This window comes from Paralichthys olivaceus, chromosome 10 (assembly GCF_024713975.1).
Source record: "Paralichthys olivaceus isolate ysfri-2021 chromosome 10, ASM2471397v2, whole genome shotgun sequence".
NCBI lineage: Eukaryota > Metazoa > Chordata > Actinopteri > Pleuronectiformes > Paralichthyidae > Paralichthys > Paralichthys olivaceus.
Window position 1 is genome coordinate 5,891,586 of NC_091102.1, and position 27,440 is coordinate 5,919,025.

General features: G+C 41.0%; 1 protein-coding gene and 1 long non-coding RNA gene across 5 annotated transcripts in view; both read right to left on the reverse strand.

The window, feature by feature from the left end:
• The window catches only part of clybl (citrate lyase beta like), a 59,292-nt gene extending 38,715 nt beyond the window's left edge, over positions 1-20,577 (reverse strand). The window contains exons 1-2 of one of the 4 annotated variants that reach the window (XM_069532365.1): positions 20,458-20,505; positions 5,609-5,738 (exon numbers count right to left, since the gene is read on the reverse strand). In XM_069532365.1, coding sequence (XP_069388466.1) covers positions 5,609-5,682 — 74 coding nt within the window. In that variant the 5' untranslated portion in view covers positions 5,683-5,738; positions 20,458-20,505. Of the gene's footprint in view, positions 1-5,608; positions 5,739-20,457 lie in introns of all 4 variants that reach the window. The other 3 variants (XM_020100766.2, XM_020100767.2, XM_020100765.2) reach the window with 3 other exon arrangements.
• On the reverse strand, positions 7,803-10,149 carry LOC138411758 (uncharacterized). Its single transcript, XR_011244249.1, has 2 exons — positions 8,586-10,149; positions 7,803-8,448 (listed from the first exon to the last, which is right to left on the reverse strand). It is a non-coding gene; the product is annotated as an uncharacterized lncRNA (long non-coding RNA).
• Positions 20,578-27,440: the final 6,863 nt, after the last annotated feature.

Here is a 27,440-nt window from a genome sequence, read left to right on the forward strand (position 1 = left end):
ACCAGTGATAGCCTCCAGCCAGACCTCTACCCATCAAAGCCTTGGCAGGACTTACATAAAGGCCCCGGCCCATTCTCTTGCTCGCCCTGCCCTCCCTCCTCAATGCTCCTTTTCTCTTGGTAATGCTGTCTGTTAAAGTGACAGGAACCATTCTGGGAGCTGCTTGTCAGCTCACCTTCATAAAACAAGCCGTAAAGCAGCAAATAACAGGCTTATATGGCTTCATTATACTGGCTATGCAGGATCACAGCTCTAGGCTGGGGGTGGGGGGGTGGTGCTGGTAGCAGAGAGGCGGGGAGAATGTTGGCAGGACAGCCTGGTTCTCGTGATGGTTTGTTGTCCCAGCGGCTGTCACCATGTCCATGTTTGCTCAGGATAGAGGACCACTTGACCCCCATCAAATCTGTATTCGCCAAAATCCCAAGCAGGACAAACAAAGAGGTATGACTCACTATGAAGATGTTGTCACAGTTCAGTCTAATGACACTTCATTAACTTTGCCACACATAATTTGTATGCTCTGCTATACTTAACAAGCTGTTAGACTTCAAACATTATAATTTGAGGCCTCTAACAAATATCATCCGTAATCAAGAACAAAACCATGATGGTGTATCCAAATGGTAAAAAAAAACAAAAAACAAAAAAAATGAGGAGAACAGGGCCAGATGGAGCATACATCTGCGATAGTAAACCTTTGGCCATGGCAGCGCCGGACGTGAGAAAGATTCTCATTTATTTCATGCAAATATCTTTGGGCCATTTCACAACCTGACAGTGGGGGTTGCAAGGTGGTCATTAACTCAGGTTGTGTCTCCAAAACATTTCCCCTGTTTTTCAGAGTCAGCCACGGGTTTCTGGCAAAGACGTCCGCAGCAGCAGCAGCAGCAGCAGCAGCAGCAGCAGCAGCAGCAGCAGCAGCAGCAGCAGCAGCAGCAGCAGCAGCAGCAGCAGCAGCAGCAGCAGCAGCAGCAGCATTAAGGTGCTCTCACCAGTCCGAGGCAAACGAAGGTCCCTATCCTTCCAATGCAACTCATGACATTTCCCCACAGATGTGTTTCAAAAGGAAATTCAGATTTTTCTCAGGGTAACAGCTAGAATGTCCTTTTCAAAGAGCAACATCACTGCATACATATATGATGTGTGATTATTATCACATATACAAAATGACTAAGGCTCCATTAAGGTTCAAAGCTTCAGCAAGAACTATAAATAGGCTGCTGATATTAGCAAGTCAAATATGCAGCATAATGCTTGCAGAACATCTGGTAGTCAAGCTTACACTATGTTCACCAGAGTAACTGTCCCTTTATGTGCTTATCTGCCATGTGCCCAGTCCCAGTTGTGTTGAGATCAGTCACTTATCTCTTTAGCAAGGCTCTGAGGCAGCGGTACAAGCGCCATCGCTGTGATCATTGTATAGTTAATTGTCACCTCCATCAACATTAGCACTCTCTAACATGCTTACCAGAGGGGGAAAAAGGGGGGAACTGACTGCACGCTCTATTCTGAAGCTGACACTTGTTCTCTGAGGGGCGGTATTCGGTGTCAGGATTACAGTGCACAGGAGAAAAGAGGCGGAGGGGAGGTGGGGAGCATTCCCTGCAACTCATGTCACCGGGTCTCTCTGTAATGGCAGCAAAGGGAGAAAAAGAGAAGGAAAAGAGACAGGGTGCCAGGGAGGATTGATGGGTGTTTACTTTTTTCAAGCAGTCTCTCAACCAATGACAGCGCAAAGAGACCAGCATTCACTGGGACTATGCTCCTTTCACAGTTTGTCATGGGCCAACTGAACAACCCACACTCATTATGGCTGTTGATACGAACTCTGGCCATATAGTAACATGACCATACACAAGTTACGTCACTGATTTAAGCCTATTTGGATATAAACTCCACATCAAATAAGACAAAAGGTTGAGAAGGGTTCAGTGTAAAGACAGTGACACACACAAAATATATTAAACACATTTGGCAAAAGGCCAAATGGATTTAAATGTGTCGCCACCAAACCATATGGAACAACACACCTGAGCCTAATCTAACAAACACTCCAGCACCCACACATACATATTCTGGCCTGCACACAGACGCACACATCAAGACTGTAAAACAGCATTGCCATCTTGAGCCCTCTGGATCACCGGGGGCCATCTGACACTGTGGAGCCTTGAATGCATTAAGACGGGCAAGGTGGCAGCACTTTCCATCTCAGCTAGCACAGTTACATAACCCTCCATGATATGAATGCATTAACAGTATTAGTTCTGCAGGTGAGAACACTTCTCTTCACTGCTTATGAATGTTACCACCTCACGTTTATTTAATAGATATTGTTGCTGCAGGATGTCAAACCCACTTCAGTTAAAGTAAAACAACTGTTGAGACCCAGGCTGTTGACATGAACACAATTTTATTTTTATTTTTTTTAATACCCATCTTGAAAATGATTTCATTTTTGCATACATCCACTCTGCTAAGATCTGGAGTTGAAACAAAGGAGATGACATTTAGTTGACCCCACAGGTGTCAAGGGTCATCTCATGGGGGAAGAAAATGGACAGAAGAGGTGGAGAATAATGAAGGGGGTCGAGCTGTGAAAGGATAGTGCCCTGGTTAAGTTTGAGGTGAAAAAAGTCAGAATGGAAATGCATGGTTAAAGTGCCAAAAAATGGTCACATAACATACGTGGGACAATATGATGGGGTGTGCCTAGAAGCCCCCTGGATATGGATAAGACTGGAACATTAGATCAGTCAGTTAGATCAGACTATTAGGATATTTGGCCAACGGTGTGATATGTACTGTGTCTGGTCTGTTGCCCCCACTCATACACCCATCCGGGCCCAGACACAAACATGCCCCTGTGCCCCGCCTCAGACCTCAGAAAAAAGTCTGACAGATGGGTGTACTGTAAAGATCCACTCAGGAGACGAAAACATACTAAGGCACTGTCTGTCCACTGTTCGGATTTGGAAGAAAACTACTACGAGAGCAAAACAGGACGGAGAAAAAAGGGACATCTGTGACATTTGTCTTATTTCCTCTCTTGTGGGACATGATGTGTCACGAGCAGGCAGAGTCTTTTGGATCATATTCCATTTAATTAATGAACCCCCCACACACAAACAATATTCACACTCCAGCTCATGCCTCCTCACCTCTTCCCTGTAAGTTGTCTGTGCCCCCAAGTGGTTGAATATCAAAACTGCATCTGCTTTACAAATGTATCCGTTTAAAACTTGTGAAACAACTATGCCTCAGTAGACATGGCCATTGGAAACTCGCTCATTTACTGTAAAATGTGCTTTTAAACTTGAGCCTCTAACCTTTTGTACCATATGACGATTTAACAAATTCTGAGAAGACGTTATTTTAAACGACTTCAAACTGGTGTACTTCAAAATCCTTGTGAGATTAAAACGTATACATATCACACGTAGATAAACAATACAGATTTTTTACAACTGAAATTACATTTCTGTCATTATAGAAAGAGTAGAGCTCCAATAAAAGGTCCTGTTGGGTGCCAGTAATGATTTTGAGGCACCGCTCCTTGTACCATATCAGCACAATGTAAATTGTACCGAACCCTATTGTGAATAGAGGTTCTCCTGAATGCACAACGATCAACTGTATTGATTTTAGTGCCTTACAAGATGACAGAAAAATTCACAAGTAGGTTAAAAATCACTTTTCTTGTCTTTAGAGATGTCCTTCTCAAAATTGTTAGTTGTAAATACAATCTAAACAATACAAAGAAATGATATAGTTAAACCACAATATGTCCAATTTATAAGAGAACAGTAAGAGTTATTAAAAAAGGAATTTTAAATAATAAAACTGATGCACCCTGTAGTGTTTTAATGACAGACGCTTCATTCTTTTAACCAACAGGGATGCCTTTTGCCCTCGACTTCTGCCCAGCCCCAAGCCTTTAATTAAGACTGGCTTAAGCCCGATTGATCCTGACACACCAGGAAGTTTCTTGAATATCTGACCATGGAAGTATTATATAGGCCACAACCCCCATAGCAGCCGGCAACTCCTTCCCACATGCCACATAAAAAGGTCTGTAAGCTGAAAACCCATGGGACCTTGTATGATTGAGTTATACCTAAACATTGTGCCCATTCTGAGTTGTCATTTGTTGACGTAAATTATAGGAATGGTCTATACTATACTATATGTTTGCCCTTACTTTTAAAGTATTAAGTCATCCAGTTGGTCGTGTACAAGTTTCAAACCTCACATCAAACTTTGTTATTGCGCTGTTAAAAGCTCCATGACATGAAAAATGCAGAAGAAAGTCACTTAAACCACAAGCAAGACTGGACCAGACGTTTCACAGTATAGGTATTATTAGGTAGGTAATATGGTTTTTCTTATATTTCATATGAAACATACTACATCACAGTTAAACTATATGTTACTTGATGATGTAGATGCTTTAATGAAAAACGTCACACAAGGTGCATTAGCCTTTGTTACGTAGCAGAAAAAAAGGTATATGACACCCTTGAAGAAAGGAGAAATCCAAACTCATGATATGGGTAATTTAAATCAACAACACATTTCCTGTAGCAGTGATGCAAATAGAAAGATACAGGATGGTCAGAGATCTGTGCTGCAGGTGTTGTGCACCACATGGAGAGAGTTCTTGTGTTGGCTTTCACTGCAAACAAAGCCACTGTCTTCACTTTGTGGTGATGTGGGACTAACCGGGACATTTGATAGTTGCATAATGTTACACATACAGAAAACAAAAACAGAGTCTAATATTTAGTAGCTGAAAAAAATCATGTAAAATCTAGATTGGCAGTTGCCTCTTTTTCAACATCTGATTTCAGTAAATTGCAAAAAAAAGTCAAATTAATAAAAAAAATAGACAAACCTGACTCTTCACTGCAAGACAGAGGTTCAACATGACAACCTGAAGGCTTTGAACATGTCCAAGGAAAGAAGTGAGATTTTGAAGCTGAGAGGAGAGTAGTTTAATACTCTGACCTGCTGGAGGAGAAATCCTGCCAACCAGCCAAGCGTTAACTGCAGGCGTGGACAAAATAAAAAGGCAACATTTGTATGATTTACAAATTTATTGAAACCATGCAGTGTTGGTGTACAGACCTGGGCCTTGGAGTTTGAGTTCAAATACTCAGTTTCAAATATAGGTAAAAAGGACATTACAAATCAACTGCATCATTTTAAATAGTTTGAAATAATCTAATATCTTCACCTATTCATATCAACAGAGAACACAATCATCCCCTGGGAAAATAAAAACCTGTTCACCACCAGTTAAAGTAGGTTCACAATCCTTCTCCCAACCAGAGAAAATTTAACTTAACTGTAATATTTACAGGCAAGAAAAAAATGTTTTATAAACTTTATGATTAAGAAAATTGTGTATGTATTTGCATACAACATCCTTTGCATATACTATCCCTTCAAAGAATACAATCCCAGAAACTATCAACACTTCTATCTCTCTGTACAAGCAGCTGATAAATCAAAACTAATGATGGTGTTTTTGGTAGATGAAACATCCAGAAATATAAACAGACACAGCCACGTGGTGGAAAGTGACAGGGAAAGTGCAGGACCCTACCGTGGCCTATATTGGGTGTGGTGGAGGTGGGGCAGGCAACGAGTGCCCCTTCCTTCCTTTTCTGGGAGGATCATGGAAATTAATCTCAGTGTCACATTTTCAACTTGTCTGGCAAAAACTCAGGACCAGCCTGAAATAATAAAAAAAAACATCAATATACTTTGACTTGCCTGTCAATCGAGAATTTTGAGGGCAAGCGATGCTTACTTCCTAAACAACAAACCACTGTACGTTACAGAAGATGCTAAAGCAGATGTATATAAAGTCCCTTTTTTAACCCAGGCATTCAATAGCTAAGGTTCAACCTGTATCTCTTCACAAATAAATAGCAGCATTGATTCTGCTAACACCACATCAAGAAGATGTCATTGAAATTCCAGCAATACTGTAATTCCTCCAAAAGTACAGCCAGGGATCCGCTACTTGTGAGGCATGTGTGTGCAGAGTCGAGTTGAATGGGTGGGGTATACTCACCCACTGACCTGAGCATTAGCATTTACACTATTCTCAGTGGCCATGAACACAACAAAAATGCAATGTCAAGGTCAAAAGTCAGAAGTACAGTCAAACTGGCCCATTGCTGAAATGCAGATAGCAACAGCGGGCAATGGCTACAGGAAGTCATTAAGAAGGTTCCATTTGGAGTTAGTAAAAGGTTTCCTGAACAGAATGCACGATGGGTGTTGGCGAGTTTGTCTGGAAATGTCTGCTGATTGACACAGGGCATGATGGTTGACATTCTGCAGATCGTTTTCACTTTGTAGCCTAACTTCGGATGTTTTCAAAATGTTCATATGGAACCTTTTATTAAACATTGATCCTGAATCAAGAGGTAAAGATGCCCTGAACCTTCTGAATAGAAATGTGAGCCTTAAAACACAAACTTGGAGCTCAGAGCAGTAAAGAATGATGGCTGAGTTTTCTCTATACTTAAGCTGCTGGCCACTTGCTTTGTCTCTCTGTGGAGGGCCTGTAGTAAAGCTGGACTTCAAAAGAGTCCTTATCGCTGTCACGATTTCTCAGAAGAGGACGCAGTAATGGAGAACGGATGCACAGGCTTACACTAGGTTAGACTAACACAAGGAGAGGAGTGAAGAAATGCTTTGAATGTTGCCTTGTAAAGGGAAGAGCTCCTGTATAGGCCTCCTGACCTTCCCACTCCACTTCCTTCCCCGAGAAGTTAAGGAATGCTGTGTCAGGATTTATAAAGGAACGTGCATTTTCCTTTCCTTTAAGTAAATTCTTCAAATCATAATTTCTGGGGATTATTTTGTGATCAAAATCAAATCAGGACAACATCCAGCTAAAGTGGTCATTGGTAACTAGGTCAATATGTGCAGACCTTAAATATGGAAATTAAGAAAAAAAAAAATTCTAAATTTTTGTGAAGTTTTTAAACAGCCAAAGTCTGTCTTTAATATTTTTAAATTATAATGTTATCTCCATAGAGCTAGTCGATTTTTAGAAAAAAATTTCAACAGCATTCTGATAACCGATCAATGGAAATGGAAAAAAATGGGGTTACAGGTTCACAAAAGTGAACCTATGGTGCTTTTGCTATAGTCAGTATAGAGCAATAAGTTGGTATTAAGAAGACTTGTGTCCGTAAAGGGTCACTTAAATAACTCTGAACCTGAAACTAGAGGAGGTAACATTACCAAACAAAGCATTAATGCTAATATGAAAAGTTGTGACTGACTTTGTTATGTCTCTTTTGAAAACAAAATATTTCTGAACTACACTCCTCTGGAAAGAAGTGAAGCTTTCTGGAATATTAAGAAGCTCCAAATGGAAGTTATATTGTCCACATTTCAGACTATGGATCAATATACAAGCAGATATCATTATATAAGACATTTATATAATCAGTTCATCCCCTCAATGTCTTTTTGTACAGCTTTACTGTTCCCTATCCTCCATCTTTGCTATGGCTAACTCAGACTAACACAAGGTCCCAACTTTGACTGTGGCTTCATCCTGTATTTTCCAATTATCACCTTTTAAAGGCCAGCTGGGTGCATACCAAACCATCAGGGGGCAATTCCATTTGCATTGCTCTGAGACAAAGTCATGCCCAAGTACTTTCATGCTAAAGTTCATTGCAGACAAGTCTAAAATAGTGCTTAAGCTAAATCTAAAAAGTCACAACTATATACCTTCAGCCAGATGAATTATCTAAATCTTAACAAATGTATACAAGTGTGATACGAGTGTTTTTATTGGAAGTTGAAGGAGACCATTCCCAAGCTTTAAGGTAAAAAGTTTGTTTTATCGACATGGCAAAGAGTTCGCCAGACTTTCTCATTTGAGACTGATCGATGTGACCGTCCTTTGAGTGCTTGCTCTGTTTACAGTTTCAGCTCATTATGCAGATTTTATTCTTCTTTTTCATTAACTTGATTTTTAAGCAGCTCTAGGAATATATTACATCTATTTCATTTAGGTCAATTTTGTTTGCCCATTGAAATTCCCCACAATCAAAGGGCATTGAAATGACCATTGCATACGTGTGTGTGTGTGTGTGTGTGTGTGTGTGTCGTTTGGGGTTGGGTGGGGTGGTGTAACTGTTCCATTCACTTTGCACATTAATGAGCACTGGTTCTCTGCCTGCCTTTAGGCTCTCCTTCTTAATGCTGGAGCTGTTCACTAGTGTAAACCTGTGTTTGATTTCTCCTCTCCTCTCCCTCTCGGACTGCATATAGCAGCATTTAGCTGTGAATTAATTTTCATGTTTGGATATACCCTGCTGAGGTGTGATGTCGGTGGGGCATAATCAAAATCTGCAACGCTACATATGGGTAGATAGGCCTTGTGGGTATTTTCACAGGGCAGATCTGTAGCTGGGTGGGGGGAATTAAAAGCAAAGAGAGGGGTCAATGGCCAACAGAGAAAACAGAAGTCAGCAATAGGACAATGGGACATTTAACACAAAAGAATAAATCTGTTGTCTTCTAGAAGAGTACGGGGCAGAGGACACCTTTTGCATTGTGTCGTGCAGCTGCGTGTGTGTGTGTGATAATGCGCATGTCTATGGCCAAGGGACAAGACACGCACCCACAGCCACAGCTCAAACACCAGCAGCCCTTAACATGGTGTGTCTAATGCTCCTATTTAGTGTTTGGGGTGCAGCGGCGCGTGGCCTGAGGTTTCTGGGAGGGGAGCGTCGATAGCACCTAGCCTGACAGCTGTGCCCCAAACTCGAGACAAAAGCCTGAGGAAGTACCGCATCATCGAAGACGGGACTAAAAGGCATGGCATTTTGCTTATGGTGTAGCCTATACTGCCATCTGACTCAGTGCACGGTCCACTTTTCATGGAGGATGTAGTCAGATAGCAAACACAAGGTTGAACGGGGAGGAGATCTTTAAACAAATTCCACTATAAAGGACATGTGGTACATTGAGATCAAAAGCAGAAACATAAACTACTAATTCATAACAGTCTTAATTTTAAACAAACAAAAAACAGAAAGAACATAGGCCACCTTTTGTGCTGCAGTCTTTTCAATGGAGTTTATTTGTAATCCTTTGATAGGTGGGAGTCTCTTTGTCAATCGGTGTACATCAAAGATAAGACAACTTATCATGCTGCTTGTGTTTGTGTGTCTATGTGTGTGTGTCTGTATTCCAGTCTTTAACGTCCCAGCAAGGCATGATTTTAATCTATTGATTTAATAAGCTTCGGTAGCAGGCTGTCGGATAAATAAAATGTACCAGTTATAGGCGACACACCTCCAGTCTAAAAAACTTTGACTACAGCTGATGCATTTTTCAAATTATTTGTCTGTATTGTATGAAAAAATCTCAAATTTAGAAAGGATCAAGTTAAAATATAAATATAATCTGCAAGCATTTAGCACCCAGTGTCAATTTTCATCAACACAAACCCTTTATTAACATAGTCAGAGGCGCCTCTATTCATGGGCCAGGCTAATGGAAGCAAAAGAGATAATAATCACTTGTTTGTTGCCACATCAGCTGTTAGGTGATAATTAGGCCTAGGCGAGAATTTTAACAGTTTAAAAAGCTTTCTTTGATCTGAACACATGTTCCCACATGGATGAATCCTGCATTAATCATTATTTAAAATTAAAGGCCATCAAAACTGCAGAACTGGATCTGTTTCGTCAATACACAGTTTCCCTGCGCCGCTGAACAAACACAAATACCACTGGGATGGTGCATAGAACATCCAAATGCAGATTATCTCTTATAATATTATAGTCTACATATAAGATACTGAATAATAAAAGACCACAGGCTGATGCTCACAATTTCTTTTGTTTCATTGATCATGTGCTTTACTTTAGTCAAGAGAGACTAATGAAACATGAGAAAATGTGAACTGCACACTCACAAAAGGGTGGTGCAGACAATTCCTGGCATCCATATCAATGACTATTCTTGTTATAATGTGGAAAACTAAATATTTACAATTACGTCCTGATAGCAAAATAGGAAAACTAACCGTGCCTCGCATAATGGAACTTCCTTTATTATGCCCCTGTGTCCTCACACACAAGCACACACAGACACAGACGTCAGGGGATAGAAATGGCTCAGAAATATTCAGCGGTTTAAAATGGACCTCTGTATGTGTGTGTGTGTGTGTGTGTGTGTGTGTGTGTGTGTGTGTGTGTGTGTGTGTGTGTGTGTTGACTGGATGTTGAGTTGAGGGAAAGTGCTGAGGTTTCTGCACAGAGTGAGTACAACAGCATCAACACTAAAACAAAAGTGTGTAACAGTGGACATTTCACAATTTAGAACCACAAAATGATAATAACATTAGACTATTCGGATGAAACTATGTAGGAATCTGTGGTTGAATTACATATATAGTCACAATAGCATTTTAGAAGATAGACATCAGAATTATTTTTTACACGAGGGGCTCAGTCAGTCTGAACTCACTCTTAATCATGTCACCGTGATGGTGGGGATTAAAGGCCAATTGGTTGAGATTACTGGGTGACTGGTCACTAACTTCCAAAGGTAGAGGAAACCTCATTATACACCTCAAGTTGCCAGTTTATTAGGTACACTTGTATAATCAAATGTAATCCAAGTTCGCTGTGTATAACATTCAATTACAATTCACAAATGACAAAGTAATAGATGGGGATGGTCCAGGATTGGACTGCATATACAAAGGAGATGCTATATGGAATTATAAGTGCATAATTCCACCAAGCCTAATATCCCATCTCACCATATAAAGAAAGTGGAAAAAAAATTCCCAGATCCGCCCATTTTTTTCAGATCTTCCCAAAAATGTAATGGATTCTTCCTTTCAAAGAAATTCCATGGAAATCAGTTGAGTAGTTCTTGCTAAATAACTGACAAACACTGATGAAAACATAATCACCTTGACAGAGGTAAAAAGTACAATTGTTAAATGTGATTTCAAGTGATTAAATAAACAGACCACAGGCAGAGGTCTTGGCAGCATTGCAACACACTGTAAGTCATTCTAATGGACTGTGTAACGTTATGTAACCAAGACACCATTTCCTCAATGAAACATAAGAAAATTTAATCTGATCTGTTCACAAGCGACCAGATGTCCCTCCCCTGCTTCTATCTCACCCTTTATTTTTTTCTTCCTGTAAAGGACTTGACAACATAAATACATTTTGTAAAAACACTATTGATTTTGTCTAACTCATGTAGCTGCAATAGAAAAATAAATTACTGTCAATTAACACTATGGACAGCTGGGACAATGTAAACCCAGTTTATGTTCCCAGTTTTGCTCCGCAATGTTATTACATAGTTGCAAAAAGCAGACTTGTCTATAGTGAGAGTTGCTGTGTCCTTAGAGGGCATTAGTGCAGGCTTTATCTTGTTGTGCCAGACAGTTCAGTAGTAAGCACCCTGGCAAAGGCCCTCGTAGTAAACTCTGATGGAACTGCACAGCAGAGTCGCGGCGTTGCAGCCGTCCTGGCATGGAGATATGGGTCATTCTAGGCTGTCCTCTCGCTCACCCCATCGCCAGAGCCCAAAACCTGATGAGATTAGCCGGCCAGCCAGGCGCTCAGTGGTGGCAAAACACAAACACCACTGATTACGTGAACATTAAAGTCAGATCCCCTCACACTTCAGCTCGGATTCCCTTGTGCAGGGTCACAAGCGGGTTAGTGTAATGACTGCGCCGCAGCTCTCGACTTATATGGCAGTACTACCTCTATCCTGGCACATGCCGCGGACCCTGACAGATAGTAAACAAACACACAAGTATCACTGTGATTAGAGCTGACGTCATCTGAGACACGCGCTATGAGTGAATGGGACATGGATACAGCTGGCGTCCTGCAATCCTCCAAACAGCTTTCAACTGAGAAAATGTGTCTGCTTGGCCCGTTCATTGTTGACGTGACCAAAATGTGACACAAAGCAGGTGGATGTTTCCTTCCAGTGGCCAGTTTTTGTGGTAAGTCAGTGAATGCAGTGCCTCCGCTGCTGCTATTTGTGTTAAATCACTACTAGAAATGGGATTAGGCAGTATGGAATGCAGGGTAATCACTCATTCAGCAGCAGCAAGGAGAAAAGGCCTCCTTAAGGGAAAGGGGTGGGTTTTATACAGCAGAGAGCTTTGATTACTGCTCCATCTTAAAACCGCATCCGATGAGTAAAGACGTGCACTGGTCCTCCCCCACATTTACTGGGTGAGTCGCCCTCCTGGGTTCCTGTAAATAAGTGACGTCACAGCTCTTAATGATGCCCAGACTAGACCCTAAAATCAACAGAGTACCAGCTTCATCACTTCTAAACATGCATGCTGAACAGTCATGTCAACAAAAAAAAATAGTTTTGCACCCTTCACCCCATTTTTCGGTTGGGTTGCTAATGATGCAGAGTAGTAAACAGGATCAAAGGTATTCTCTTATTCTATGAGGCCAGTAAATTTCAGTCTTGGTAAAACAAATAATAATAAAAACATTGTCCTCTGCCAATAACGAAGATGTTCAGATGAGGAGCACAAACAAAAGAAAAAAGACACTTTCTCTGGGTTTTCCTCCTTTTCTCCGTGACACAGACTGGTAGTGACAGTTGTTTCCAGTTGCTACATATAAAAAGGGCCCATCATAAAGCCTGGCTAGAGGAAACAGGATAAGCGCTTGAGCCAAGGCAGTAAAAAGCTCTCTGGGAACTTGAAAGCCACACAAATGAAGTCTGCATCTGCCATCTGGAAACAATAAACAAACAAAACCCAGCAGCCAAACAAACACCACGATAGGCAGAAGGAGAGAGAGAGAGAGAGAGAGAGAGAGAGAGAGAGAGAAGAGAGAAATGGAAGCAGTGATTGAGAGTGTGAATGAGTGATAGGGAGAGGAGGGTGTCAATGTTACAAACGTGTGCAGCATGCATCATTAGCAGACACTGATGGGGAGACAGACACAGACACATCCCTTTCTATAAAATCCCCTTTGATGCTAGGGAGATGGGCCCTGCTTTTGAACGTGTGTGGTACCACTGAAACCTGGTTCTAATGAAGTGTAGTGCTAACAGGAGGCTGCCTGTCTAGCAACTTGTGCCAGTGATGTGATGAGAAGTTATACGCCACTTCCGAATATGGCAAAACACCAAAAGCAACCGAGCCAACTGTTCTCTGCAAGCCCAGACGAAGCATGAATGTGATTTGTCTTCAGTTTTAGAGAGAGATCACACATCACAGTTGTTCTGTTTTTCAGTCGAGGGTTGTGTGTGTTAATTATCAAATAGTTGCCCAATATGGACCAGACAATGACAAGTTTTTTTATGTACAGAAGTTGCAAAACACTGGAGTCAGTGGAGAAATATTTCAAGATTATAATACACTACAACTGTAGGAGCAGGAATTCTTAGTGTCCTTCACGTCACAGACACCATGGGATATTGTTGCCTTATGAATATACAATAATATAATAACAAAAGATACTTAATATTACATATTTACCGAGTTAAAATAAAGTAACGAGACCTGCTGATGAATATTAATTTACTCATTGATATCATAAAAAAATTGACAAATGCCCATGAACATGGAATAAGTTGAAAAACTCACATTTAGTTTACAGTGATATGAAGATGATAAATCTATATATCTGAGCATCTTCTAACAATAAATATTCAATATATTTTAATTATTTGACTAATCTACAAGCATTAAATGTGATACTAGTCAAACAGACTCACTTAAGTTATGTTAATTTGAGTTTACTGCTACAACAAAACTACATTTTGCCCCGAATAATGGTTAGTTCTACTAGTTCTACTCATGACAAGATGCAGCACAATTTGTTTTTTCTTACACAGATGATGTTTGGAATCATTGCATGAGGAAGATACATGAGCTGGTTTTACAACAAGCATCTCAAGCTGCACTCAAAGACCTCATCACTAGGCACACTGTCAACACTGACACCGAGGGGTTCAACAAAGAACTGCAGCCGCGGGGCCACAGCATGGACCCTTGTACTATTATAGATAGTCCAACCTATAGGTGTTCATACACGGAAACGCAAAGGGAGGCATACACACACACACACACAGGCATGTAGACAACATACACTCACACAACGACCCACCCACCCACACATCCCCCCTGCAGCGCCTGGTTAACAAACACTCTGCTATAAAAGCAGGACTCTTACTCATTAGGATACTGTGTATCAGACAGGAAATGCTGGGTAAATTACACCTCATCGCCCTGGAACTAGCCGACCATCACCATGGCAATGAGCCAACCTCGGAGCCATGAGAAGACCAAAACGCCACCGTAGCAGCCGAGGAAAAGGGAGCAGGACAACACATACTACCGTAGTAGCTGATGAAAATCCTAGAATAACGCTCCTGCAGGTTTCTGAGGTGTAAACTGGACCTAAATCTTTATCTATTTAAAAGGTAAAAAGCCCCTTTGGCCTTTTGACAGAGGTGGTGACTCCAAACCTGGAAGCAATATCCTGCCCTCCTCCAACACACGTACACACACAACTTAATTAATGCTACACAGGCTAAACTGTACCAGACCAACATACTCTTTATTTATTAGAAATTGTAAGTCATTCATATACAGTATGTGCTCCAATACAGTTCAATAAATAGATCACTGCGTGCTGTAACTCGTCACGAGGATCACGATAAGATCGGGTGTCTCTCTAGGGAGGTCTTTGCATAGTATTTAAAATTTTTTGACAGACTTTCACTGAATAAACACATTATGATTACCATGTGTAAATTTGAGGAGGAGTATTGGACAATAACGCTGCAGAAACCCACGACCACATCAAGAATGGCACACCATGTATTAATCTTCAAAAGGATCATTTCATCGCAGCACTGTACAAAAGCCGAAAACACAAATTTCCCACTTTTGTTATCACTAAAAACAGAGGATATTTCCCCAGCTCCTCATTCGATCCGACCACCACGCTCAAACTCCAAACCACACAAACCACCCGTTGGCCAAGTCCACCCCGCGTTTCTAGAACAAAATTCTTTGGTTGCATTGTTCACACATTCCTCCCATGGCCGTGTTTATACAGATGCGATTCCATGTGCGCTCAGGGGTCCTAAGAAGTCCCACTCTGAAGCCGAAGATGTGGTGTTGATCAAAGGCTTCAGAACTAGAGCGCAGACACTTGTTTTGGTTGTTTTTTTTTTCTTCTATGGGGATACTGGGTAACATAACCATCTGTTGGCCGTATGGATTCACCTTGGTCGGCACTGAAAGAAGTGTAGGCCTCTCTTTCTCTCCGCTGCCACCCCACACTGCTCCCTCAGCCACGTTTACTCAGCTGGTCCCCACGCCAGTTAGCAGAGTTTTGTTTTCACACAGCAACATGTGTTAACTTAATGCTCTGTAACAGATTTCAAAGACAAGATTAGCTGGGTCAACAACAGGTAACAGAGCGATTTATTGATTCATTGGATCTAAAAAAAGGCAATGTGCTCTGTGGGCACTGGTAGAGAGATCCAGAGATGTTGTGGTGTAGAGTTTGTTTTCTTGAACCCACGATGGCCATATGATTTCATCTTAACACCAAATTAAAAGGGATGCATCACGCAAAACATGATTCTACTTCTTCTCACTCTGTTGGCAGAGAAACTGAAAACATCTGAAGAAAGGAAACATGATTATTTAAAGAATCTGATGTGTTTATTGGCTAAAAAATAGGTTATAGGCTTACATGTGTTTTGAGCAGAGTAACCTTGCCCCATAATCTAGGCTAATTAGTAATTAATGAGATTCATTAGTAAGAGCCATGCTGTTGTTTTGAGCCGAGTGAACTTGCTGAGCAACCCAGTTCTCAGCAATTAAGAATATTTGGGAGGAAAATGCTGTTTTTCACATTTACCGTTTTAATATTTAATATTTTTTTCCCATGTGTAATAAAAGATGTGACATCATCTGTACAACACTAGATTTACACATGTAATCAAATTCTTAACTTCTTAACCTACGATAAAAAAATGACTTAAAATGTCACCTGAACACAACACTCACACAATTCAAAAACCTTAAGAGTTCCCATGGAGTTGAAAAACACTAGCAATCTCACACACACACTTGAAAAACTGCAAATCTTCAATCATCTTCAATCTGTATAATACAGTAACGTAATCCTGGGGAAGATAAACATGAGAGATAACTGATTTGAAGTTCTTATAATAAAAACATATGCATTATACATGTCAGTGAAGCCTTTAGCCAATAAGAAAAAACGTTCTGTTGTCACAGATGTGATTCCTAGTTGATGCAAGTGGAGGAGAGTAACTGCAGCGTCCGAGTTAGAAGTGAAAATTGAATGTGAAGCGACATGGGGATGTTCTGGTTTTGCAGCGACAGCAAACAGACAAGATTGATCTCCTTGTGTGTGTGTGTGTGTGTGTGTTAAACCCAGAACCTATGCCACTGTGTGTTTATCACAGTAATGATGATTTTATAAAATCCATGTTGTGGCAGAACGTGACAACGAAGGTGAGGAAAAAAACGGTATAACACCCACCCCATTTGCTGTTGTTGTTTGACACCAGCAGATACCTTGACCAATTAAATGCTGTTTGACTGTGACAGACTTTTAAAAGTGGCTCACATATTTTTTTAAAAGCATCAAAATTAAGTCAAGACTTTGCTACCACGACACAATGGTCAAGAACACGTCTAGAAAAAGACAAGATAAACCAATAAAAAGCTCAGGAAAAGCATCTAGAGCTTAAGGTTTGTGGTTAGAAGCCTGCTCAACCTCCCATAGCTGCAGAATTTGGTTACAGAGTCCTTGTGGTTGTTTTTTTTTGCTTGATTGGATTATGGCCACACACCTCAAGCTCGGCTTCCACCACCAATCAAGAAGGAAATGAGGTGTCAACACACTGGTGTTTATTCAACACTCATTTATTTTTCTACCAGTAGCCGAAGACAGTTTGAGGACAGAGGACACCAGATGAGTGAAGGGATTTTCTTTAAAGCACTCCTTTTTTCTAACAGATTTACAAACAAGAAATTTGGGTTGTGCAAGAGCTAATTACATTTATCTGCTCTGTTTTACTTAATGTAAGTGCATTACAAGTAAATGCTTCTTGTATTATAGGATAGTTTTAAATGCAAATTAAGCAATTTACTGTGAAATAAGTAATGCATTTTTAATGACACTTACTAATATTAAGAGTGTTTAAAATTACAACTGTATATTAAAAGTCTGCATTGTCTTGGTTCTAATCTCTTTTACAACTGAGAAGAGGGGGCTTTTAAAATGTCAGGCTGTGCGTCCATATGACCAAGCTAAAGGAACTAGTAATGGGAAGACACCAGGAAGTCCGTAATGCTTCAAGTCAGCATGAAGTGCCATCAAAATAAAATTCTGCACAGTGGCTGCTGCTTTAAAACAACTGGAGCAATTGAAAATCCCCCCTCCCAATTTATGCCAAATGCCACTTTATAAACATTCTAGCTTGACTGCCAAGTGTCTGCACTGCTTTATGCCCCTTCTCTTAATTGAAATTGTTATAGGGGTGCATTACACTCGGGGGCTTTATAAGCTGTGCTATAAAGCCCTGGCAGGCCCGGAGAGGGGAAACTGCCCATTAACTTATAAGGTCCAGGCCTTGGCTCTCTTAATTGACAACCTCTAGGCTACTTTCATCACTTGTCGACTTCATAGCGGCAGTCAATGCTTCCTCCAGGATGCTGTTGCATCTTTGACACGAGGGTGTTTGTGACAAAGAGCAGTCTGCCGCCAATGCCAGGGCGAGGGCTCTAGGCTGTCCATAAAACTAGCACACACATTCCTCTCGGAGCTCCAGCCATCTGAGAGCACTGCATTTAACCACGAAGGCACTGCCTCCCTGAAACACCGGCCAAAAATATAAATGAATCTCATTAGAATGGTAGATTTTTTAATATGAATATGCTGTAAACAAGTGTACAAATACAATTGTAAAAATACAATTCAAAATTTTGGTGATTTTACTTTATAAGTACGCTGGAAAATACAAGAAGAAACAAGTGAGATGTTAAGTTAAAATAGGCATTAATGAGGATGAGAGAATGGTTTGTTTTTAAACTATTCATGCACCACATGCACAAACAGACACACTCAAACACACTAACAATGGCGTGACAGTCACTTCACACTCTAATTTGGCAGCATCGTCAGCTTTGTGCCTCTGGAAATTCATGTGCCTTGAATTAGAGCCACATGTCACAATGTTGTTGACCAGTACAGACACATTACTTGAATATTAAGTTCTTTGTAACTGCCATTCAGACTGTTTGAAGTTTCTAATTATACTTTCTGTGAGACTTTCATTATAAATTTACTGAAAAGGTAGAAGAGCATGATGCAACTTTGACTGTGAACCATCTGTCGTTGAATCTCATGACCTAAACCTGCAGAAATGCACACAAGGCTAATACAGGTGCAAGTATTAACATCTTTTAATATTCTTAAAAGGGGAAATCCAACAAGTCTGTATTGTAATCACATCCTGTTAGGGACTTGAAAACTGTTTTTTTCTTATTATTGTTAAAAGGGAAGCACTAAAACCTACATCCTGACTTTGGTCCTCCGTGAGTCAATCTGACCTTTGCTTCAAGTCTCTTATGTAAAGTAGATATGTTTGCTTTACTTGTTCAGTTGGTTGAATCTTGACTTTGGCTCAAATCCCACAAATAAGCAACACAAATATCTTTCCTTCAATATCATTCTATAAAGTGTTTGCTCAAATTATATTGGAATATAAAGTTGCATAGGGGTTGTAGTCTCACTGTTGATAGGAAAGATTGTGACTGAAATACTGTATTCCCAGTTTAGATGGCTAGGAATGTGTGCATGTGCACAGACAAGCAGTGAGCTGAAGTAATAAAATGACTGATACACATACAAATTATATTATTGTGTAAAGGATATTATGGACAATTATTTACAATAACTACTTAGCATAGTTAAGTCAATTTCCACTCCAGAGGTGGATCCAAAGTAAAGCAATACAATTTCCAGCACTAACAACAAACTGACAATAAAATGACTCTAGAGTGGAATAAGACAAAAAGATTATTATAACCCTGCCCACTACGAATACTGATAAAACAAGCAAATACAAAAACTATGAAAGTCCTGAAGTAGACCACAAAGTTTCTATTGGAAACTAAACATTTCAAATATGAAAATGATTGTAATGAGTAAACCGGCCGCCATATGGTGTCGTGAGTTTCTTCAGTAATATGAGATCATGCTGTCAGAAAGTAAAAATAAAGCACAGCCTGGTGCAGCATCTTCACGGACTCTTGGCATAACATTGACGTTGCCAGGCAACCACAACTTCAACAGAAGATGCTCTACACAGAAGTACTGAGCGGATGGAAAGAAAATAGCTACTGAATGTAAAACCACAAACTGCCATAAGGCTCAAACAGTTTTCATGCTACTTTCACAATAATTTACTGGGTTTGAAGAAATTGTATAAAAATGTATAATAAAAATGAATAACCGAGTTAATTTATTACAAAAACTAACTGCCAAGTAACCACATTCTGTGTTATTTTGTATTTTATTCATGACAATATAATTTAATCAATAAAAATATGCTTGTACAGTTATTAATCGATGCAGTGCTGTTTGCAATACACATTGTATAAAACATTTGTGCCGAGGGTGTAAAGGTGCTTCATAAATATCTTCTATGTTTGTTCTGTTCAATGTAAAGAGGGCAGCATGAGCCTATGCTATCAGCCAACAGGCCTTTTACTTGAACCTGGTCTAATTCATATGATTGTGTTTCTACTGTCATCTTGTATTTATCAAACAAATAATCCAATACTCTAAAAACCTCTGTGGTTGCTCGATGTTTGCTGTTTGAAATGTGCTCTACACAAAAATATACAAAAGAATGAGAATGTTTGCAAGTAGCAGTGTGGTGGACATTTTGTTCTGCATTTAATAGGCCTGAAGCCCGAGAAGTATTTAATCCCAGTAAACACAACATGACTGTGCATCATCCTGTCAACATTAAGTAACATGACATGGTTATATGTGTTTTTAAACATGTACCAGTGTTTCCACATGAAATATTAAATAAAACAGCATCACAAGCGGCTGAATCTGGTTCAGAAACACGGCAGCGATGGACTTCAACACGTTTACTGTCGGTTCAGTCATTCAAACACACAAACACAGCGTGTCACCTCCAGACAAACACAACAAACTAAACAGACATGACAGCAGCTGCGCTAGCTTCTTCTCCCCGGATACGAAACAAGCGACATTTAACCAACGGGCGGAAGTGAAACATCGTGATACTTCGCGTCGGGAGCTTTCCTGCCACAGACGCAGCTCGTCAGGAGAAGCAGAAGCCACAGAAACTCAAACTCACCTCGGAACAAGTCGCTCGGTAGCTCTGCTCAAGTGCGCCGCCATATTTGATCCGGTGACGCGCCAAAAGAGCGAGCAGCTGATTGGTTGTATAAGTGGTTGCACCGCGAGTCCTGTGATTGGACGACGCGAGGAAAGGGGGCGGGCTCAGTGCGGCAGGACGAGCACATGGGAAAGTAAACAGAAGAAGAAGAAGAAGAGGGTGATGATGAGAGGAGAGGATGGAGAAGAGGGAAACTACACACTTTGATTTACAACACAGGGGAATTCATTATATAACATTATTCTAAACAAGTAATTCAAATGATATAAAATATAAAACACAGTTGTTAAACGTGGGTTAGTGGGTGATATTCTGTGTTTGCTTACATCTTTATATTTTCATTTGTTGTGTCACAGATGGTGTCCTTCTACAGCGACTCTGGTGTCCTTCTGCTCCACGAGACAGAAGGGACGGAGACAGGCTGAGGCTCGCGACGGACGAGCAACGGGGGGAATCAAAAGGAAAGAGAGAAGAGAGATTTGAGCACCAGGCACGTCACCCCAGGGGCTCCCTCTCACAGCAGTGGTGAATTACTACCACTACCATCAGCCAGGTCCAAGTGTGGTGCACAAATGACACGCAATATTTGCCGTGATTAAGTCAGCAGGGGATTTGCTCCAAATGTCAGCATTCAGAGGACAGCCATCGGGGTGCGGGTGTATTTAAATGTGCATGTGCTGCTGGACCTGACCGTTCTTTATGAGGTGTTGAGGAGTCAGAGGAATTTGCTGGATGGCCTTGAGGTAAAAAAAAAAAAAGGAAAAGTCCATGATGATCATTTGTTGTTCCTGCAACAGTGGGACATTTCCTTTCTTGACATTGACATTAGGAATTATATTAAAGCAAATAAAACAGAGGATGTTTTTAATAAATAAATAATTCATAACAACCTTTCCCCCACGTTCATGGTTTCCCAACCTGGAAATCACAACAGAAATTACTCATATTATTTAGTTTTTTGTTCTTTATTTTTGATTATTTTATTAACGTCAAACAATGTTGAATCTGAGAAGGAAACTGCTCAAATCTCCTAGACATACAACATATAATATAAATTCTAAGGTTCTGATGTACCTATTTGGTATTATTTACCGTCCCGGTCTTTTTTATTGGATACTTTCAATAGATGTCTTTCTCTTACATATCAGAAACATGACTGATCCTTCTAGTGCATATGAAATGACCCACACATATAAACAGTGCACTGGTTTTAAAATAGAATAAATACATCGCAGTGTGATTGATGCTTCTTCACTTCATCTGTGCTCAGGTAAGAAAACTTGGCATTTTTCAATATAGACTTTACCCCTGAACAAAGCGGGCTTATGTGCACATCCATTTCTACATGGGATAAATATTCAATGGAGTCGAAAAATTCCATCTCGGGTTACTTGGAAACTACTTTGTTCCCTCCCCCTTCCGTTCATCGAACACGATTGTTGTCTACTAATCCAGTTTTGATAGCATTTGGCACACTTTCTTTGGATCACAGCAAGATGCTCAACTTCCATTCTGGTCTCCCCTAGGAACCTCTGAGCCTGAGAAAGCAGCCGACACCAGGTCGCGCCAGAGCAGGGGGGTTTCTCTGTGTCCTCATAAAGCACAGAAAATTATTTTTTGATTCAAGTCGCCCCTTGCCACATGCACACACACACAGATACACACAAACGCACAGGATCATCAGTCTGGTAGTTAATTCCAGATATATGCTGAATATGTGTTTATTCTTGTCAATCTGTTATGTTGTTAAATGTTGCAGTCACCTAATGACCCCCCTGTAAGGCAATAGAATATAAAATATTATGTCAAAGGCAAACGCTTTTTTGCCTTTGTCCCCCCCTCTGTACTGCCTGATCCAAATGGACAATGCATCACTAGGCCTTGATGCCTCAGAAGTCTGGGTTCATTAAAATCTTGAACGAGTGCCAAAGCTGTAGTCGTAGATAAAAGGAATATGAAAGGATAACGAAATTTATGGATGGCAAGTCACCACCTCACCCTGGCATTTATAATAAACAAATGGTTTCTGTTTCCAATTTAAATTTCTCATTATACTGTGACTTTTGGAAAATGTGTTTTGATTTACCAACATTTTATCTGAAAAACTGTATAATTGATTAGATTTACATGGCTCTGATTTTAATGCTGATCGCCTGCCTTCCTGAACAGCCCCCACCCGCAGCCCGACCCTCACCAAAAAAAAGAAGAATGATCTGAACAGCTCCTGAGGCACATTAACATCATATAAAACAAACCTACATATCAAACATTTTTTTTTTCTGATAAAATAATTGGCTTTAACCAGCATAGAATCCAATTCATCCCTTTGAAAGAAACTTCTGTGAGGGCACCCAAAAAAAAACTGGTGAGATAGACTTCACAGCCCGAGTGAGATGGACATCAATGCAGTGTGCCAGCAATGGCTATATTAACCCATGGCTAAATCCCATCACACAAATGTCAGAGTATCCGTTATGAAACCATGACATTTAGATCCAAGGTCTCCATTGTGGTTTTAGAGGGAGCTGATGTTTGTCCATTCTTTGCATCCATCAAACTTGCCCACAGTCAACTGTACTCACAGCAGAAAGGTTAAAGATCACAAGGGTTTATCTATCTAATTTTGTTGCATAATACATTATGTGTATGTGAATTTTTTTTTATGTTGGCGCCTTAATTTACTTTCCTTTATATTATAATATTATTATACAATTTATGAGATATGAATAATTCCTTCAACCGAACATAGAATGAATTCACTGTACTTAAAAATAATTTGGTTATAATTAAGCAAAAGAACATTGGATATTCTGAAATATTACAGTTTGATTGAACTATTGAACGTAGTTAAAAATTGTGGCCGGATTTAACAAATATTTTTAAATGTCTTTAAAAAGATTGATTTATCACAATTTTTTAAAAATAATTGATAAAGTTTATTGTGATAATATTTTATTATTTTATTTCGTAAAAAGTGTCAAAGGAGTCCAGTGCATCATTTCATTTTCAGGAGCTCCTCTAATTTGATACTGCTGAGAGATAACAACATCTGACTAACTCCTTACTTCCCCTGTATTACCTCCCCAAACATCACCACTATCACCCCAACGCACCAGGACAGGCCCAATCTGACACATCCCCACCACTCATGAGTCATGTGCAATGAAGGGCAAAATCCACATTCAGGAATTGGACAATGTGTCACGAAGCCCTCATGTTAAGGGTGCAACACCTATGAGCCACTTGGCTGAGGATCACGAGATGTTTAATTATTGCCTCCTTACATTAGCTTGGATTTCCCCCCTCGGGCATCAGTTTTGGGGGTGAGGCTGTGGGGTGGTGGGAAGGGAGGGGGGTGAGGAGACTGGTGGAGATGGCAAAGAGGAATAGAAACCCTTCATTACCAGATCTCTCTCTCTCTCTCTCTCACTCTCTACTGCACTTTCTCCTACCAACGGCAGTCCAGATCAGGAATTACAAATGATATCATGACAATTTTTCACGCTCTTCAAACCAGTGATGTTTTACCGACTCATTTGCTATGATACCTTGTTACGGATCCAGCTGTGAATCAGGGACGTGTCATGGGGCTAGAAGCCCACCGCCTGCTGGGCCTGGCCAATGACCTGGAAGGCAATAGGGGATGCCAGTGCCTGCAGCATGTGCTGCACTGACAAAGCAGCAGGGCACCGTCAAAAACCCTCTCATACAAACTTTGCAGATCACTCCGTTTTTACCAGATGAGTAAGCACTGGTGCTGACTTTTTTTCTCCACCCTTACACAAGCTTTATGGATTTCTCTTCGCAACTCTGTGTCTCTGGTTGACGTAGAGCAAAACCCTTGCCTACAAGGGCAGCAGTGCGGTGGTGGATCTGGGGTAGAGGGATGTAGATAGCATGTGGCAGGGTCACTGCGCAGGTTAAGCAACAATTCAGTTGAGTGCCTGTAAAGGAAGTGGGGTATGGTTGGAAACGACCAGTACACCAGCTAAAGAGGCCACACAATCCAGATTAAACTTTGGCCTTAGAAATTACAACATCCCTTTAACTGGCTCACTGGTGTATGTTTACAGACTTTAACATGAGCACATTTACTTGAATATTCTTTATCTCTTACGTAATATCTGATCTGATATGGAAACATTTTCTCCAAAAACACATCAGTCCTGGACGATAAGGTGTAATCCAATAAGACAAAGAAGCTTAATCCAATAATTAATTTTTTGCATTCTTCAAGAGGAATTCGATGAGGTGAAGGTTGTTTGGGTTTCCAGATGAGAGCCCTCACGCAATCCTGGGCCCCAATGACTTCTGCATTACTGGAATGATGCGGCTGGGACTGATGGAGCTGGGAGTGTCAGGAGGCATTAACCTTTGCAGCCTGAAGCTGGTGGACAAAACCTGACTGTGCCCCCTGACCCAGTCCACCACCCGGTTATTGACCCAGCAATCATGAGAGAAACGGAAAGGAGCAGTGCTAGAAAGTGAGAAAAACAAGATGAATATGAATTTACAACGTGAGGAAAGCAGGGAGCAAAAGAAACGAAGACAAACACTGAGCGTCTGAGATTTCTGCATGTTACCCAAATCACAGGAAATGGTTTTAAGGGCTTTTTTCCTGTTGGGTTCACTCTGATTCCCCCTCTCTCACTTCATTTAACTGAATTAATGAGCAGGTCCAGCCAGACCTCAGAATATTAACGTCTGTTATTTTGTTGAGGGACTGAGCTTTTATTGTTCAGTGACTGTGGGGAAACTTTTTTATATAAAAATAAATAAACATTTTGGGTTACATTTGGAGATCGATGAAACATAAGCCCAAGTTTAGGATGGAAAAATAAAAAATCCGATGTGAGTGGTTTGCTGGACGTGAGTTTATGAATGAACGCTCCCGTAGTGCTCCTCTCAGCACACTGACGTGGAACAAGCACAGTGGGACGGTGGCCTCGTAACACCACACTGGCGGACGGAGGAACACCTACATCAGAGAGGACCTAAAGCTGTGTACACACGGTTCACCTCAGGACAGACCTGCTTACAGCTCGATGTCAATGCCGAGCTCCCTCTGTGCACTCTGTCGAATGCACCTCTGTGATGGTACAGCAGACACTGTTCTCATAGCACGCTGCAGGCTATCACATAGGATACAGTATCACAGCAGTAACAGCTGGTTAAAATCTAGCGTTCTTGTTCTAACGCTGAAGCTCAGTGGCAAGAATCTTATTTCCATATGTTGCCCATCCCGTCTGATTTATAAAATTATGTGGGTTCATTCATTATTCATAGTGGTTGTGGAGTTATTACCATTTTCCCATCAGGCCTGCCTCTGACACCATAAACATTATGAAATCACAGTTCACCCGCAGCCGCGCTGTGAAGAGTGGTCACATTTGACTAGTTAGCACGAGCACTGGAGGCGAGCACTAAATGCCGTACAAGTGACCCGTGAATTTTTAATACAAGCAAAGTGGCGACAATACGACAAGTGACGAGGGAGAAAAGCGACTGTGGAACTGAATATTACTGAGGCGTGCTCTGTTTAAAACTTAACTCCTGTTATTACTGAGCCTGAATCAGCGCAGCAGCCGAGACCTGGGCCTTAATGCAGTCCAGGTACAAAGTGTACGGTTGTTACGTCGACACCCAACTGGCGATCAGCAGGTTCCACTTGCAGATGTCCTACTTTAATTCTTTTGCAGCGAACATGTGAATTTCACACCATTGCAGACTTAGTGGTGAGCTAATTTCTCACAGGCGTATCGAGGCGTATTCATAACCGATCTCGCCCCTCATCCCCCTCTTTTCTCTCCCCCCAGCGATGGTCAGCCTGTAAATCCAGGATGTGTTGGCACCTTTATGATATAAATACTCACACACCCTGGGCATAAGAAAGCTGTCAACAGAACATTTGTTTTCCATTTTTCACCACCCAAAGCACTTTCGAGCTGACGGCAGAAAAAAAGGAGACAAGGCGTTAAAAACGTACTGCAACACTAACTATTTTGCCCCTTGGTGAATTTGGGTGATTAAACAGATGGGGCCTGAATTTAGTGCAATGGGATTGTCCGAAATTTCCATTCAACAAGCTCTCACCTCCACACATGCTTGGTTGTGGTTGCCACATGCATATTAAAGAAATAAATGCAGACGCAGTGAGTTCACACGTTCTTGGTCGTGCATGCGTGCTGACACGTACACACAGCAGCAGCTATCGCTGTTCAACCTTCATGCCCATTCATCACCAAACTATTTTTCCTTATTGGAAAACACAAGTGCATGTCAAGTGAACTGAGAGACAAGGGATGTCAGAGGTGCGTGATTTGACCCACGCATGGAAGTAAGCTGTTATGAGCCCCCCCCCCCCGCCCATCCACCGTACCGTAAATAGATCAAAGCACATCTGTTTCTGTGTCCAGCAGCCACACATCTATAATTGCAAACTGGCCTTAATGGCTTAGAGCGACCCGTCAGATGCTAAGCAGTTTGGACATAGGAGATGCTAAAGCATATGAGCGGAGTGCTACCATCCCTAATCACTGGACGGGGAATTCTCTGGAGCCACTGTGGCGGCTGTCTGGTCTCTAGTGGACTGAAATAGATATAACAACTTCAGCCAAGGGACGCAGGCCCCGAGGGGCCATAGCTGACCACACAGCTGAGATTGAGGAGCAGGGGTTGACCAGTGGTCAATCAGGGATACCACCGGGATCACAGATAGGTGAAAGAGTTGGCTGAAGCCTTAGAGGAATGTTGTGACTGGATTCATTCAAGGGAAACAAGAAAAAGGCGTTTATGGGTGTAGAGACACCTAACCTCGCTTAAAAGGTCCTGTTTTTGGCAAAAGAGAGAAGCCAGAACAGTTAATAGTTTTAAATGAGGTCTCAGAGAGTCCGAGTCGGTCTTGGCTGAATGGAGTTGAGCACTGAGTGACGAGAGAAGCT